At 38.1% G+C, this 18197-nt stretch overlaps 1 protein-coding gene across 3 annotated transcripts in view; it reads right to left on the reverse strand.

Moving 5' to 3' along the window:
- WDR37 (WD repeat domain 37) overlaps positions 1 to 18197 on the reverse strand; it is a 46983-nt gene that overhangs the window by 17715 nt on the left and 11071 nt on the right. For all 3 annotated transcript variants that reach the window (XM_042043315.1, XM_042043314.1, XM_042043316.1), the window contains 8 exons: positions 17308 to 17404; positions 15482 to 15577; positions 15250 to 15314; positions 8977 to 9112; positions 7540 to 7611; positions 5523 to 5567; positions 2360 to 2436; positions 385 to 622 (listed from right to left, as the gene is read on the reverse strand). In XM_042043315.1, coding sequence (XP_041899249.1) covers positions 385 to 622; positions 2360 to 2436; positions 5523 to 5567; positions 7540 to 7611; positions 8977 to 9112; positions 15250 to 15314; positions 15482 to 15577; positions 17308 to 17404 — 826 coding nt within the window. The remainder of the gene's footprint in view (positions 1 to 384; positions 623 to 2359; positions 2437 to 5522; positions 5568 to 7539; positions 7612 to 8976; positions 9113 to 15249; positions 15315 to 15481; positions 15578 to 17307; positions 17405 to 18197) is intronic.

The raw sequence follows: 18197 nt of genomic DNA on the forward strand, positions 1-18197 counted from the left end.
TAAAAGTTTGGGAATGTGTTTGAAGGCAAAAACCACACTACTTATTTTACACTCAGTAGTGCAGGTTATTGCTGCTTAACACACCATGAACACAGCAAAAGCCTTTTGCAAGAACTAAAATCTGGGTACATTCAATTTAGGTACGTTCAATTTAAACACAACTATCTTCATAGGTTAAATCATAAGCTTAAAAGAAGACAAATTCATGCTCAGGGGATTTACAAGATTGCAATTTTAGAAACTGTTACAACACTGAGCAGCAGATGGTACACACTCATACTGCTCCAGAGAAACAACTTACTTTTCTCAATGTTTTAGTTGCTACAAATAATCCCACTTATAAAAACAAACCACCAATTTAATTTTTTGTGAGTGAACAAATACCTGTAAGAGAATGGACAAGTTCAGAAGTCTCTACATCATACAGGTTTGCTGTCCTGTCCCATGATGCTGTCACAGCTTGCTTCCCCCCAACAAGCCAGTCGGCTGCTATGACCACTCCTTGATGGCTTTTCAGTGAAGTTAATGGGGCTCTGACAGTGGGGCAATCACTGGAACCATCTCCATCTCCATCAGGTTCATCTTTATCTGAGCATTCAACTTCATCTTCTCCAGACACTTGCTGTAAAATGCAAGAGAAAAAAAGATGCAGAATAAAAGGGAAGGAATGTCTCTAAGTTACATTTTGCAGGGTAAATGCTTCCCAATCCCCTTAACATGAATGTGGGTAAATTAATTCTGCTACACCCAGCCGATTCCAGTACTCCCTATCACAAACTTGGTTGAAGGACCATAACCAGTGAGTTAAATGCAGTTTTAATAACTCCTTTTAACAACTTGCTGATGTGCGGCTGAGGGAACTGGAGGTGTTCAGCCTGGAGAAAAGGAGGCTCAGGGGAGACCTCATTGCTCTCTGCAACTCTCTGAAAGGATGGTGCAGCCAGGTGGGCGTCAGTCTCTTCTCTCAAGGAAAAAGTGATAGGACAAGAGGAAGCGTCCTCAAGTAGCACCAGGGAATGTTTAGACTGGCTATTAGGAAAAATGCCTTCACCAAAAGGGTTATTAAGCCTTGGAACAGGCTACCCAGGGAAGTGGGGAAATCAACATCCCCGGGGGTATCTAAAAGACAGGTAGATGTGACCCTTAAGGACATGGTTTAGGGCTTTAGCAGTGTGGGGTTAACAGCTGGACTTGATCTTAAGAGTTTTTTTTCCAATCTAAATGATTCTATGATTCTACTTCATCTTAAAATCTCCTCCAAACTCTTTAGCTCTGAGTATCTGTCCCCTTTACTATCTGCTAAGTGTATTACCCTAGAGTTTCACTGCAGCACATTATCAAGGGACTTTTTCCTTTCAATTTTTAAGGGTAGGAAGCATCTAACAGGACACTGACTATATTAATCTTTGGGAAGACAATAATTTACAGACATTTTTATCCATTAAAATCAAATCATTACATCAATATTTGTCTGTTGGCTGACACATAGTCATCATGCAGTGCTGATGTAAACTGGACGCAAAAAAAAAATTCTTTTGCTCATCATTAAACATCATTCTCTGAACTCCTTTTTCACTTACACAAGACAAAAACATCTTTCTTTTATGTTACTTGGGTGTGGAAAAGATAACATTTTTATTTTCTTTCAAAATGGAAATGCCAAATCAAATAAACTGAATCAAACATTTTCCATTCAGAAATCTATCTCATATTATACAGCCAACTCCTGCCCCTACTTAGCCTGCTGTGAAACTCATGCTATAAGCTATGTTTTCTTCACAATTCAGTAAGGGTGGTTTTAAGTAAAATAAGCATTTGACAGGCTAGAGTAAACACTGACTAAATCAAGGCCTGGGGACAACAACATCAGACAATGTGATGTGTTCTGGAAAGGGTTGATTAGAAATCAATAAAGACTCAATTAAATAAATGCTAAAATTGCAAGTCTTTATCATCAGTTTTCAATCCACAGCAACTATAGCTAATACTATAGTAACTATAGCTAACAGTTGTGCCTTGGTAAGTTAAGCTACAAAAATTTAGCTAGTTTAAAAAGCACTTCATTATACTTTTACAGTTCATTTACATATTTACTACCTTGAACAAGAAGTTGATTCATCTCCTTGCAGCTGTAAATTCTGTTCTGCACCAAATGCCTTTGAAAACATGAAGGGAGTCTATTCTCAAAGAAAAGCTGAAATATAGCTGTTCAACTAAAACCTTAAAATCCCACCTTTGGCAGTCCTGAGATCATGTATTTTTAAATTATGTGTAAATTTAACATTTAGTCTTATCATAAAACCTGTATCTGATGAAATTGCTGTGCAATTAGTTTAGTTGCAGTAGGTTGATTGCTTACATTGCAGTCTGCAGTTGGCTGAGGTGTAGGCAACTGTACTATGTACCTCCAGATGTGAGCAGTCTGGTCTCCAGATGCTGCACAGAGGAAAAGAGGTAAAAAAAAGAGAGAGAAAAAAAGTAAGAGCATTTCCATGCGCAATAAAAACAAGCTTTAATATTACATTTAGCAATACTGTCTAAGTTGCATCTATCTTTCCTAACATATACCCTTATGAACTTCATGGTAAGCAAGTCTCAACATCTCAGACGTAACTCATTATGCAAGACATAAGTAGCTACCAAATTAATCACTCCTACAGTGAAACATACATTTGAATACTACACATCAGAACACGAGTCTCACCACTGTTCAATATGTGACATTTGGATACATCACCAGGTATTCATTTATTGTTTCTCAAAATACTGGGGTTCTTTATTCAATGATTTCTTCCATTAAATATTTTTACTGTGCTTTTAATGAGAAAGCCAAAATAGCAAGTGTAAGCTATTCCTCTTCTGCCTTATGACTCAGCTTAACTAGTAGCAGTTTACAGCTCAGCAGGTACCATGTGATTTTAAACTCCATCTGTTTTAAAATGGACTTATTCATTATTAACTAAGGCAAAACTCAAGATTGTCCTTGCTATGGTCAGAACGAATATGTTCCAGTACCTGAGGGGTACCAAGCCGAATGGTTTAGATAACAGTTTGTAATTAGTATGCAAAATTCTGGCAAGCTCAATGTATATGAAAGTACTAGGAAATGTATCTCATCTAACAGACTAAGAAGGCTGGAAGAAAGCTCAACCTTATATTATTTCTGATGTCACTATTCTGGATCAGCAGCAAGATTTTTTTTTTTTTAACCAGTTCTAAATTAATTATCACTGAAGAAAAAGAATCCCTGAGAACTCTCAATTGAAATATTTTGCAGAACCATCTCCCAGAAAAATAACGGGAGAATAAGAATCAAACAAAAGCTGTCTATAGCTAGGTTGGTTTGGGTTTTAAGTCACTTTACATAGTAAAATTGTTTATGGTAACAAAATAATGGCTACAGTTAGCAGATGAAAACAGGAAAATCCAAACAGATAAATCCTAGACAGAAGGCCTGCTACTCCCTACCTTCCTTTTAAGTGCCCACTGTAGATGCAGAAAGCAGAAGTGTTTTAATTTCTAACCTCAGCAGCAATTATCATCATTTTACAATGACTTACCTAATAGCGGCAAATTGAATCCAGACCTCTTTAATCCCAAAGCTAGTATCCTAAATGCTGGACTATATGAACCACAGGATTAGACCAATCAGACAGTTTTCAAACCTGAAGTTGCACTGATGGTACGCTCAGGCCTGAAAACACCTTCACACTAACAGTCTTATTTTCACACTGCTTTTTCGGCACACCCAATAGCGCAATATCATTCTCCTTTACTTCTGGAAATATCATTTATAGATATATATAGATAGAACAGACTATTTCAATTGGAAAAGACCTACAACAAATCTCCAATTCAACTCTCTGACCACTTCAAGGCTGATCAAAAGTAAAAGTGTGTTGTTAAGGGCATTGTCCAAATGCCTCTTAAACACTGACAGGCCTGGAGCATCAACCATCTCTCTAGGGAGCCTGCTGCAGGACCTGGCCATCCTCTTGGTAAAATAATGCTTCCTAATATTTAGCCTAAAACTTCCCAGCAGAGCTTTGAGCCATTCCCATGCATCCCATCACTGGCTCTCAGGGGAAAGAGCTCAGCACATCCCTTTCCAATTCCCCTCCTCAGGAAGCTGTAGAGAGCAACAAGGTCATCCCTCAGGTTCCTTTACTCCAAACCAGAGAAACCCAAAGTCTTTACCTGCTTCTCACACAACTTCCCACCATTTCACCAGCTTTGGGGTTCTCCTCTGGACACATTCAAGGACCTTCACAACCTTCTTAAATTGTGGGGCCCAGAACTGCACACAGCACTGCAGGTGAGGCCACACCAACACTGACTCACCTCTTTTGACCAGCTGGTTGTGGGGTGTTTGATGAGGTTTGCCCTCTGGACTGCCCAGGCATACCGCTGACTTAAATCAAGCCTGCTGACAACCAGCACCCCCTGAGCCCTTTCTGCAGGGCTGTGCTCCAGCCACTCCTCTCTCAATTTATACTTGTGCTCAACACTACTCTGCTTTAGCTGCAGCATCCGGCATTTGAACTTGTTAGATTTCATCCCATCCATCATTGCCCAATGCCCTCGCTTACTTGGATCCCTCTGAAAGGCCTCCTGTTCCTCATGAGAATCAGCAGTACCTCCCAGTTTGGTATCACCAACAAACTTGCGAAAGGTGCATTCAATTCCTGCATCCAGGTCACTGATAAATCTATTGAACAGGGCTGGCTCTAGAACGGATTCCTGAGGAACACCACTGGTGATCCTTTGCCAGCCAGATGCAGCCCCATTCACTAGAACCCTCTGAGCTCTGCCCTTCAGCCAGCTGCCCATATAGCACACCGTGAGCCTGCTAATCCCACAGCTGGACAACTTGTCCAGAACAACGCTGTGAAGGACAACATCAAAACCCTTACTAAAAACCAGAAAAACTAAATCCACCACATTCCCTTCAGCCACTAGGCAGGTCACCTTATCCTAGAAGGATGTCAAATTAGTTAAACAGGACCTTCCCTTTGTGACTCCATGTTTACAGTGCCTGATGACTGCACTATTCTTTAAATAATAAATTATAATCTCCATATGTTTTTCAGGAACCAAGATTGGATTAACAGGTCTGTAGTTCCATGGATCTTTCCTCACACCCTTCTTGGAATATTGGAGTAACACTAGTCAGAAGGGACCTCTCCAGGCTCCCAAGACCTTTGGTAGATAATCAAGAGGTATCCTGCCATAACACCTACTAGTTCTTTCAGTACTCCGGGATGAATTCCAGAACATTCAGCTGATGTATGATTCTCAGTGTCTGGTTTGGAGCAGGGAAGCACAAATGACAACATGACATGAAAAACACAGATGGCAAGATCTAGCTCTGATTTTTTATGCCTTCAAGTATAAAAATAATTTAATCAACAAGGATGCTGACAAAGCAATAGGGAGAGAGGCTACAACCAGAACAACTTAGCAAATTACACTTCTTTTCCATCAAGATTAATATACTTAACATATGAAAAAACTTTACATACCTGTAAGAGCCACTTGCTCAGTGGGATGAAACTTTATGGAGTTCACTGTTTGAAACAAAGTAAAGTTTTAAATTAGTATACTAAAAGAATTCTTTCGCCATTATTTTATCATTAAAAGTATTGAAAAATCAAGTCTTCTTAAGTTTTAAGCAACTTTTGGTTGTGATCTTTTAGGTGATATAAAAGTGCAGTACCAAGTAAAGCAGCTGTAATTGATTATACAACAACACATATTTTCTAGAAAGTTATTTCCTGAATCTAGTACAAGTGGTTCATGTTAGAGAGGATAAACAAACCACATTCAAGAAGTACATAAGCTGACAGGGGACAGTGCTCTGGACTTCCATAAAGAGAATTTAAGTATTCATAATTATTTTTAACTTAATGAAAACTTACTATATGTTACCATCAACTTTCTGCTTATTACTTAGGATTGCAAGAAGAAATGACTGAAAACCTGATGCAAGTAACACAAATGGGATTTCAGTCCTGCAACCATATCAAAACATAATGGCTTCAAAATAGGCCTGCAAGAATTCTATCACCCAACGAAGCTCTTCATTTCATTTCAGTGCATAAGATTCAATTCAAGACAGAATTTAGAAATCATTTCCATTCATTATACAAGTAAAATAGATGCACATGTTGTTGGGAGAGCACGGTGCAATGAGTCTAAAAAGATACTCCTTACACTGAACTAATTCTGTGGTGCACCAGCTGCTGGCACCCAAAACCTTTGCACCATTTCAAATCAACTGTCAAACTGTTCAAAAAAAAAGAAGTTTTACTAAATAAAAAATACATTATTTCTAATATAGTTTATAGATGTGTATAGTTATATAAAATTTATATACAGTATAATTTTTTTGTTGTTGTTCAAACACAGTTGTTTAAACACAGCTGTTTAAATATAGGTTAGAACTTCTTATTTTCATAGTTATCCAAATAGCAATTTTAAAAGAAAACTATCAGCATGGAAGTTCAAGTGAGTGAAGTTTTCAAACATGACCTTACAGAACTTAAAGGTCCATACAGCAAGCAACCCGAGATACCTGAACACATTAGCGTGTTACCAGTTTTTTCTATGTATTTATCTTTGCGCTGTAGGAGAGAAAAGTCATACAGCAGAAAGAAAAAGTACAACTCATGGCTGAAGCAGTTCTAGAGAACTTAATTCTATTTGTATCCTTAAAAAGTTCCTGTGATGTGCTGAGTTACTTAACTAAACAATCCTGGTCAGTAACTGCGTTCCTCACTTTCCCAGGGTATGATCACTCAAAGTGCTCCATTCTCTACAGCACATTAAAGCTACGGAAAACCTCTCCAATTTTGGTCTACAAAATCCTGTATTGTAACTCATTAAGAGACAGAAGGGGGCGAATCAGATTCTCGTCAAATTGGATACCAAAAATTAACATTAACATCAAGAACACTCACTGCACTGCACCTCTCCACCCAAGATGGGGTTTAAAAACCCTGTATCCACAATATTCATATTGGTATAAAGAAAGACAAACACCTATATTTAATTAACTGTCTTAAAACTGTCTTAAAAACAAGATCTTGGTATTATGCAGCAAATTATATATGGGATATTAAATAAATAAGTGCAAATAGATATTCACCCAGCATCTGTAGTTTCTAACCCAAATATAACACAGATCCTGCAAGACAGCTAATTTAGGCTTATATAAGTTTCCCTTGTTCTCCGCACACACGAGACCTCAGTAAGTTGTGACATTTAACTTCTGAGTGTCGTAACTGTGCCTGTAAATTTCTTTATATGGACTTGTTTATTCACTTAGCATCTGCAGAACTGTCTTAACGTGCCTCTCCAATAAAGAATCATATTACAAAATGCTCTCTGCATGAAAATTAGTGGAACTTCACAATTGACTTGTTAATGATATTGGCACACCTGCAAGTGAAACCCCAATAAACATTTCTGTAGCTGGCCAAAACACATTTCCCCCTCCCATGCTCTGTTCCCAGTTTTCACAACATGCCCTTATCTTACCTGAGCCAACATGCCCTACATACTTGACAAGGCACTTCCCTGTTTCTATGCTCCACAGCAAAGCAGTGTGATCTACAAAGATTAAAAAGCAGCTGTAAATAGTTAAAAACATATGATTTTCATTTTTACCCTTTCAACAAACAAGTTATCTTCCACTCTAGCACATACCATATGAAAGATTTTAAATGTAGAACTCTTGACTACCACCTTATATACAAAACATTTTCTTATCATTGTACACGTCTTGCCCAAAAAGTAAAGGTGCTATCCTAATCAGATTAATTTGCAGTAACTATTGAAAGACAAATTCTACTTTTGATATTTTTCCTAACTTGGTTACATGCTTCATATATAATGCTCCAGCTGTGTATCATGAGACTCAAAAAAAATCAGAGAAAGCATCCCATGATGAAAAGGCAGTCACTACAAACAGGAACTCTATGCACAATCTATTTACTTCCTGCATGGAAGTTCCAAATGCATACAGGTCACTGCAGAGCACTAAAAAAATTAATTTAAAAAGGAAATCAAAATGCCTCTCCTTTATCCTGACACACCCAAAATTAAACAATTCAATATTTAAGTGGGTAGTACCTAACGCTGAATTGGAGAATGGCTGTTTCCAAGTTAAATCAGGACAAAGACAAGATGTCGCACACAAAGATAAAATGTGCCCCTCAGCAGGCACATAAAAATTGTAACAGGTCAGTCCAAAAAGCAGAGGTTTCTGGTCTGTAAATACTGATCTAGTCAGTACCTTCAGATTCTGTTCCAGCTTCCAAAGACTATCACTTCAAATTGACTGATTCTGTCTAGTTATGATTTATTTCCCTAATAATTTTCTAAAACTACACAAATATCTATATTGATTTTTGGACTATAACAGATTTAATGACTTATTCATTAGTACTTGTTCCCCCTCAAGTGGGAAGGAATAAATCTAATAAAGTAAAAAGGACTGAAAATTAACACTTTTAGCTGTCCCTGTGTTCTTAGGCAAAAGACAGAATGCAAGAATACAAGAATATGCAAACTATGACCACGTGTATAGTTTCTATAAAACAAAGACTAAACAATGCTAGGATAGAAAGCCTGCAGGAGTCTCTGTATCCAGCCGTATGAAATTCTGTGCCAGAGGCCTCCCCAGGCAAGCAGCTCCCCATCCCACCCATCCACATCACCCAACATGCGAAGCTGACTAAGGAGAGTATAACCTGCATGGAAGTGAACTGGCACAAGTTTTAGAAAGACCAGCAAGTATAATTGAACCCTCTAAGGAAAAGGAAATTCCCATTTTAAGAATTTTTCAGCTACAGAATTTCTTTAAAAGGACTCTTTCAGCGTGGAGCTCCGTTTCCAAGTATGCTTTGGATCTGTATTTGCTATAGCTTAGCGACTTAAGCATTTTCTAAACATTCGAGCAACACAAAACTTTACCAGCAGATGCAGTTCCCAACACTACTGGCTGAGTTTTCGCGACACTGACATCCCAAATACCATCCCTGTGGCCAACATATTCCTTTACCAGTTGACAGATTGCCCTTGATGTTGTAGTTTTAAAACTGGATACAATCTGAAATAGCAGAGACACCAACATTTTTTTTCCACATTGATCCAAGATTAAGTAATTATCTCACAAATAAAAACAGACATTAACTTTTCCATGATTCTTTAATGTTCTGACAATACCCTATTGTCAAAATTTTGACATTTGATGGCCGGAAAGTGAGTCTGGATGCAAACATACCTCTCATTTCTTTTTTTTTTTCTTTTTTAATAGCAGCCCTTTTACAGAATGCAAGACAAACTATTCTGTACTACAGTAATGCAATCTTATTGGAATAATGAGTTGTACAAGTGCAGAGTGCATTTCCCATTCAGTCTGGGTAAGGATTTTAATGGGAAAAAAAGAAGAAAAAGACCAAACCCAGCAAAAGACCTTAAAACTTTCCTTGCCTATTCCCAAACAAGTACATCTGATAACTCAGGCAGTCCCTGCTAGCCAGTGTAGTGTCTTTGAAAAAAATGTACTTATTATATAATTCTAGTAAAACCCAGAAATATTCCAATTTAAAACACTCACTGCTGTTTATCTTTAAAACTGCATGAAGCTAATCAAATCAAACATTAACCTGAGAGCATATGCCTGTTTATTTGTGTAATGAAGCTTTTAAAAAAATATGTCAAACTCATCTAAACATTTGATAAGCATGCTCCCTCAAAGTGAAGCTATTAGGGGAAAAACAGAAAAGACTCATTAAATCCAAATTAGTATGTGCATATGTAATACCAAATGAAAGGAAGAAAAGTCTAGTAAAACAGTAAAACTACAAGTCACTACAGTGCAGAAATGCTGAAAACACTCAGTATCTACAGAAAGGAACCAAATTGCAGAAATTCTACATTTTCAGATAAAGGGGAGTGCAATATTAAAAAAAAAAAAGTTTGTCTTGCTGAACACTTCCAGAGACAACTGAAACCAAGAGTCATGAAAGATGGCTTTAAAAAGTAAAACCACCATTACAAACACCCTATTTTTACCCCACAAGTCTTGAAGCTTGTAACTGTTCTTTGAGAAAGACTACCTCAAAAGCTTTGTTAAACTGAAACAAAAAGACAACTTCAATTTATCAGTGTTTTCCTCAGCATGGAATTACGGGCAGGTATCTGACCAGTTAAATCAAAACCTTTAAATACTTCAACACAAATCACATTAAGACTTATCTACAGCTTAGTAAAAGTTAGAAAGTTAATTAAGTCTACATTTCAGACAGTAAACTAAGGTTAAAATCCCATTAGTTTCTGGTATTAAAATAGAAGGTCTTAAGATGTCATTAAAGCAAATTACTTCAAAAAAGGTTTTTAAAGCTAAAAGAAAATCTGCAAGAGCATTCCAAATCCTGAGCATGTCAACTCTCCTATGATGAAATGATAATGCCCTATTTGAATTCCAAATTGTCAGCTAATATGCATTTTGGTTTCACAGCAGCAGAAGGAACAGTCCTTAAAGACGCACTGGAAAGAGAACAGGCTAATGCTAAAGATTATTAGTTCAACCATACTGCAGAATTTCCTGTATTTTGAACACAATCCTACAGATGCAACTTTCACACTGAACACAGTCCTTAAACTAAATGCACTCGTGTCTGAGAAGCAGAACAGCTGAATTAAGTACTAACAGGAAAGGACTAATACAGCACTCAGCTTAGACTCCAAACCTGGTATTTTCCAGCTCTCAACCCCACATTCAGACTGTGCTTGCATTCTGTCTTTCTAATGTTGAGTCAAACCCTCATGAAAAATTCTTCTAGGAGAAAAATTTTCTAGCCCACCAACAAACAAAGAATTTCCAAAACTGCTGGACAGTGGTTTCACTTATCATTTAATGGAAAGAATATAAAACTCCTTTTGGAGTATTAGAAGTCTTTTAATTAACACACAGAAGATAAGAGTTCAAGAACACCATCCAATAGTAAATATCCTGATACAGGTATTTATTCAACACCCACTTTTTCCACACTTCTTTTTTCCCTTTCTTTTTTTGCTGCCCTTCACATACCAGTAATTGGATAAAATAGACAGGGCCTGGACTACTTCCTGCTTTGGTAAACACACATAAACAATGTCCCAAGCCAGGAAAGGTAAAGAACATGCAACGTGATAAAAAGATGTCTCTGTAGTGCAGAAAATTTCTGAAATAACTTCAGTAGATCATCATATACAAATAAATGGGGAACCACATCCTGAGTGTGTTTCACTTTTGTCTGTCCTCTTTCTTAAACTGATACAGTTTCATGTACTTCCTTCTGTAAAAGGATTTACTAATAGGTAAGCAATTGTTTACTATGTAAACAAGTGAAAATTGTATACAAACTGAAACAATTGCATGGCAAACAGAGTGAGGCACCTGTAAAAACGTTTCTTACACAGACAGGGCACATTCAAAGTAAGAATGAAAACCTGATCAACTCAGCACCAGTCCAGCAGAATTACACTGTACCTGATGAACAGAATGTCATGTGAAGCAACTTTAAGCAGTGCGAACAAGAACTACATAGCCAGAAAGTTTTATTCCTTTCAACTACTGGGTGAATAAAAATATTCTTCTAAGAGTCTTTATCCTGATCCAGACAAATCAGAGATCCTGGAATTTAGTTTGGATGGAGCAAGTTACAGCACTTCAGTTTATTTTAGGACTTTGCATAAACAATTGATGCTTTCCTGATGTGTAACAACTTTCATAAGCCAGGGATCATTAACAGCAGCCATAACATTTTGTTACCATCAAAACATGGATTTCATATAGTGATTCCTGCATCTAAAACCAACTGCAGCTAAATTACAGAATCTTGTCCGTTAACAAAAATTACTTTTAAGAATACCAAGTGTTAAATCTACTCTACCCCTTCAGGATTTGGACACTGGTGGATAACCCTTGCTGCTAAAACAACGCTTTTCTGAAATGAGTTTTGCCAACTTTATATACAGCTAAATGATGAAAAGTATTCCAGTATGGAAATTTCATATGAAGGATTTGAATTAAGAATGTTCACTTCAGCATTTCCCCCAAGAGAATGAACAGATTGCTTTAGCCCTAGTATTTTTTACTAATATTAAAGCAGTCAAGGATCAGTCTTCTCTTTAGATTAAGCAAATAGTGAAAGGTCTTTTAACAAAAAAAATTAATTCTATATACGCTGCCAATCTGAAAAATGTAATTGTGTGCAACTGCACAAAACAATCGGTTTGTAAAACTTAAGTCTCTTCTAATTTTCTACAGGCAAAACAAAACAAAACAAACAAACAAAAAAAAACAACAACCAATCCAAAAAACCACACACCCAAGAAACCCCCTGTATGGTAGAAGTATAAAGGAAGGGCTGAAGAGAAAACTTGTAATCTACTGCCCCAGTGAGTTTGGAACACAACCATTTTGGGAAACAGCACTGTTCATTTAATACACATAGAAAGTATAGTCATAAGAATTTCAGAGCTGTTGAACTCTTAAAACTCTACACGTCTCTTTCCCGGATACGATATTGGGGAACTCTACATCCAGTCAGGGTACAGATGGAAAAATCACAGTCTGTTAGAAAGTTACACTCCTTCCTAACTCTTTGTTATATTCTCTCTGTGGGTCACGAGACAGAAGGTTACAGCTTTGACTTTTCTGTGTAGGAAGGAAGGAGAGGTCAAAATAAAGCACTTCCGTGAAGTGCATTAAGGTTTCAAAGAACACACTGGACAGAGATGCTCTCAATGTTGTAATTTCCCTCAGCTCTTGCCTAGTCCCCAGTAAATTCTGACTCAAAGTTGTGAAAATAAAGAAATAAGAAATACATCAGCACATTCAGACATCTGTTGGCACCAATTGACACAACAGATGTGCATCATGTTCAGGTATTAAATTCTTCATGCTCCACTACTCATGGCTGCTTTGCTGTGCATGCACATCAGTTACCCAGGAGCCTCCACCTCATACTTCCCAGCTTCCCATGCTGAAGCTGTGAGGTCTGCCTGTCTTGCTCAGGAAAAAATACAAGTGTTACATTGCAAGAAAGTAAAAGAAGACAAGAATTTAACACCTGCCATAAAAATCCAAACAAAATAAAAGAACCCCACAAACAAAAAAAAAACCTAAACAAAACCAAAAAGCCCACAAAACACAACACTACATTACACTAGAGGGTACTAATCCATAACTACATAGTAGGTGTACCAAAACTATACAGCCCCTATTAATAATAACTTGTCCTTATTTAAGTGGTCTCATTAGAGAATTTGCAAATCATTAACTCTTAAAAGAGGCACCTCTATGCAGCAAATTGGTAAGAAAAAAAGTTTGGAAAACAGCACAATAAAAAGGAGACAAGATAAACCACAGTAGCTTCAGTCTATTTCACTACCTTCTTCTTACTCTTACTCTCAAACTTTCATACTTAAGAGAAGGTATTTCCAAGACATCTACACGGCATATCAGCCTGCATTACAGGTCATCACAGAGCTGCCTATACAGCTGGTTCACATACCTCTGTGAGGAAAATGTGAGGGAATGTGGTTTCCTCAGGTTTTATTTATGCTTAATAATGTATCAGGAAATTACTCTGATATAGGGAAAAAAGAGAAGCGGGTAAACTCCCTGTAAAAATTGAAAAAGGGGAGAGAGCAAGGAAAACAAAAATATCAGGTTGATGCAGATGTACAAAATGAAAAGCATCAGAAAGGTTAATTGTGCCAAAACATCAAGCAAAAAAAGATCACTAGCTACTGATGAGCAAGGCTTGCAACGCAAAGGCAACAAATTGTTCTAGTGTCATAGCTAAAAATAAAAATTATTTTTAAAAGGAAATTTGTAATAGTACACATAGAGGTGTGAGAGGGACCAATATATATATGCCTCAACATATGTCACAAATGAGGTGAAGAAAATTCCTATAAAAAAACCCAAACCTAATCTGTGCTGCCCTGCGCCCAGAGAGGCTTCCCCTGGCAGCCAAATCAGGGCAGAGAGAGCTCCCATGATTGGACTGCGAGCAGCTCCCCGCCCCACACGCTTGCTGGTGAAGTACCCGGATGCCCGCGAAAGGTGCCCGCCAAAAATGGGCCCGCGAAGCCGAGTGGGGGAGTTTAGGGGCACATAAAAGCAGCTAGCCGCAACACCACGAGGTCTTTTCGTTTTGGGTCGCCTGAAGGGTCAGCTCGGCCCCTTCTGCTCCCGCCTTCGCGCCCTCTTCCCTGAGATCCTGTTTCCCTGCCTGTGCCTGTTTGGCCCTGCTGTGCCAATTCCGGGAACTAGCTTGTCGACGTGAGGATTTCGTGCTCGCGGCCGCTGCCCTCACCCAGCTCGTAGCCGCCATCCGCGGCCGCTGCCCTCACGCAGCTCGTGCCCGCCGCCCGCAGCCGCCGCGCCCCGACGCCCCGCCTGCTGCAGCCCCAGCAGCCCGTCTCTGCCGACGGAAGGGACACGCAGCCTGCGGCTCTTTAAAAGTCGCGCTCAGCCTGCCACGGCAGCTACGCAAACGCACCGCGGTTCACAACACGCACGCTCCGTGTGCCAAAGCGATGCTGACTGCCGGGGTTCTGTGGCAACGCTGTCCCCTGCCTTCTGTTTGTTGCCCCCCCACCTCCTTCTTTTTTTAATAAGAACACTTAGTTGTGGTTTTTTGGGGGGTTTTTTTTGTTTGTTTGTTTTTTGTTGTTTTTTTTTTATTTGATTTCAATAAACGGTTTTCAGACATAATGTTGCCGTCTTAGCGCTTGATTTTTCATCAGAAAAATCTATGAAAAGAATCCTTTCCCGGCTACCCCTTTTATAGTGGAACAGGACAAGGTGCCTACTTAAATTCCCATTTCAACTGCAATACCCAAATCTTCATTCAGAAATCCACTACCAAGTTCTCTATTTCCCTCATGAAACAGAATTACTTTTTTTTTGTCTACATATGAAACAGCACTCCCACATACACGTGTGCACACTCTCCCCTCCAACATATCTTCTTCAAAAAAGGCGAGCAATTATTGTAAAAATATCATATGGTATGGGTTAAGTAATGGATAATCGATGAATCCAAGATAAACATCCTGCTCCTTAGGAGGCAGATTTACTTACAGACCAGCACTACCCAGCTTAAAGAAACCACAATTTACAACTTAGAAGACAGTCACATTAGTCTCACACATGGATGAGTAGAGATTTAATTTGTCTCATACCTTGCTAGTAGATGCCTTGTAAGTTGTCTTTAATTTCTGAGAAAGCTGACTGGTACTATGACTGGCTGTTGAGACAAATAAATTCAAAGGAAGATATTTCAAATACAGCATTACCTTGTTTGTATAAGCAACTGGTATTAATTCCCTTCAGTAACAGTCTAAGTTTTGGTCAACAAAGTACAAAAAAGTCAATTCAAAAATACTGGTTTAGGATTCTTTGTGGCTCTCTTACCTTTTGTTTTCAGTTGTCCTTTGCTCAGTTCAGCTCCATCAATTGTCTGTCCTTCACCTGCTAAGCGCTCATTCAGTGTATCAACCTCCCTACGCACTACCAAAACCAGAAATTCACATTACTACAAAAAATTGGCTATCATTAATAACAGCATTAACATACTATTTAAGAACTGTTATGGTTAGTAAGTAAGCTGTTTTATGGTAAGGAGAGGAAAAGAGATCAACTGGGATTTTATAAAAGTAGGTCTCACCAAGACAAAAACCAAGACTCATGCTGAATTTTCCAGAGATCAACCTTGACCCAGATTCCATGGAAAGCATTGGCAGCTTCTAATTACTCTTACTAATAAATGAGGCTAAGGATTAACAAAACCATTTCTGTTAAATACATGGCCCATCTGTATTGAATTAAATCCAGCAGAAGGCAAAAGACTTGTAGCATCATAAATATTTTAGCCACAGAATTAACACGTCCTTTCTTAACAAAGGTTTTATTAACCACAAAATAGCATTCTCCCTGAATACTTGTCTCCTACTAGAGTCTCACAAGAAAGGTAGTGCTGCAAATGACTATTTTTTATACTTTGGATTTTTTTTTTTAAATCTGTATACAGTAGCTGAAGCACTAGTACAGGAATTAGACCAAGAACAAAAAACATTAGACTGAGCAGAGAAGAGAAAAATTTAGAAATTGTCAGGGGAGTGAAAAGAGACCACAATCATAACTAGAGCTGTGAGGTGAAGAAAGCATATAAAGAAATGGAAATTGAAAAGGAGGAAAATAACCATACTCTGGAGGGTAAAAATCCACCACTTGTTTTCTGACAAGCATTTCTGAAGGCTGGGGAGGGAAACTCTTCTTTTCTTGCTACCCGCCAACTTCTCAGCAGGAGGCTGAGAATTCAGTTGTGCAAATTGTCACTAAAAACGGTGTACTTTTGATGGCAGCCTTTAACCAACACAATCACCGGTTTTAAGAGAATAAAAAACCCAGCACATTTTCAAAAAAGCAGGCAAGAATTTTTTTTTTTTTTCAATAACATGAATGACTGGTTTAACTGTGGGAACTGATCAATCAGGTGTGGAAAAAAAATTGACTTGGAGCCAAATCAGACAGATTCCACAATTCAGAAGCCAAACCAATGCAACACAGCTTAAAATTCCAGCAAGGGAAATTGAGCAGAGGCTTTACTGTATTACTGTACAGGCCTGTTACTTAAGTTGGGATCCTCTTGCATCAACTTGGATCACTTACATTATCAGACAACTGCACTGTCATTGAACAAATACCTTTTTCAGATAACACCTGGAATTTTTATCTGAATGCTTGACTTCAAAACTCCTGAACAGCTGCACGTGCTGGTTATGCAATGTTTAAGTCGTTTGATCCAAAACCACCCCATTTTACACTTTTTCAAGTAAGTCGCTTTTCCAATTTTATTTACTAATACTGCATCATTAAAATTAAGCCTGTAAATATAAAACAAATTCACGAACTTCAAAGGCTGAATGGAGTTACTGCCAGATTAACATTAAATCCACTAGAGCCTACAATGATAAGGAGATAGACCCTTCACTGGCTTTGCCCAAGAGTCAAAGGGGGCTGACACAAATCAGTTCTCACTGCTCGGGTCAAAGAGCTAAGAAAGGAATTTTTCTGGAAAAGTACAAATTCCATCTTTGGCTGCAAGTTCAAAACAATTCTTAAATTCCTCACAGAAAAGCTACACTAATTATACTACAATATCCAAGGTGTTTTAATTAGTGTTACTATAACCTAAATACAAACAATTCCTAAGTTGCCAGAAAAAAATAGATACTCACATTCCAAATTTTCAATATACAGGTTTTCAAATTCCCGCTCTATTTGTCCAAAAAGTTCAAGGAGTGTATTCCGGACAGCAGATGGTAACTTAGAATCCTAGGAGGCAAAATATTGGGGATTATATTTTTCTTTACATATATTTTATACAATTAGCCTTCAATCTTGAACTGATTTTAACAGTTATCTCAATGTCCCAGCAAGGAGGGAAATTAAAACTACTGCTAGTTTAGAACACAAAATGGATAGCTCTGTGCATCATAAAATCATTCATTTTATATATTCTTTCTCTTTCAAGGGATAGAATTCAACTCACCTACGGTATTTGTTTTGGTTTTCTTTACTAGAGAAAAATTATAAACCAAGATACATGTACAACTCATTTAAAAAAAATAAAAAGTGGGAATTTTTTTTTAAATGTCAAGATGTTTGCAGTTCAAGAAAAAAAGAATACCTTCAGTTGATAAAGTAAATTAGAAGTTGACATGCAATGGGTTAGAAAGGTGAATACAACATGTAAATTGGCTTACTACACTTACTACTTACCTAGGTAGCCAGCTATGAACTTCTTTTTTAAAAAGTTTTCACTTAACTGAGTCACCTTCCGCCACAGCCCCGGGAATTGTCTGCAGGCACAGCGGGAAAGGCCTGCCATGACCCTGGCTGTGTAAGTTATTTCCAAAGTTTTAAAGAGAGAGCAAGAGAAACAACTCATAGCCATGATACAGAGCACACCTGCTTTGTGCACAATTCAGTTTTACACAGGTTCACAGCTGGTTTAAGCTGTGGCACTGTTCTGGAAGAAGGGGGACCATGCTCCTTAAGCCCTACATCATTCCTTTCTTCACCTGCCTCTCCCTTGACAGGATACTTTTGTTCAGGCATTCACAGA

Source organism: Corvus kubaryi, unplaced genomic scaffold (assembly GCF_017639235.1).
Source record: "Corvus kubaryi isolate FWS band 111438036 unplaced genomic scaffold, C.kubaryi_AGA036_p1.0 37398, whole genome shotgun sequence".
NCBI lineage: Eukaryota > Metazoa > Chordata > Aves > Passeriformes > Corvidae > Corvus > Corvus kubaryi.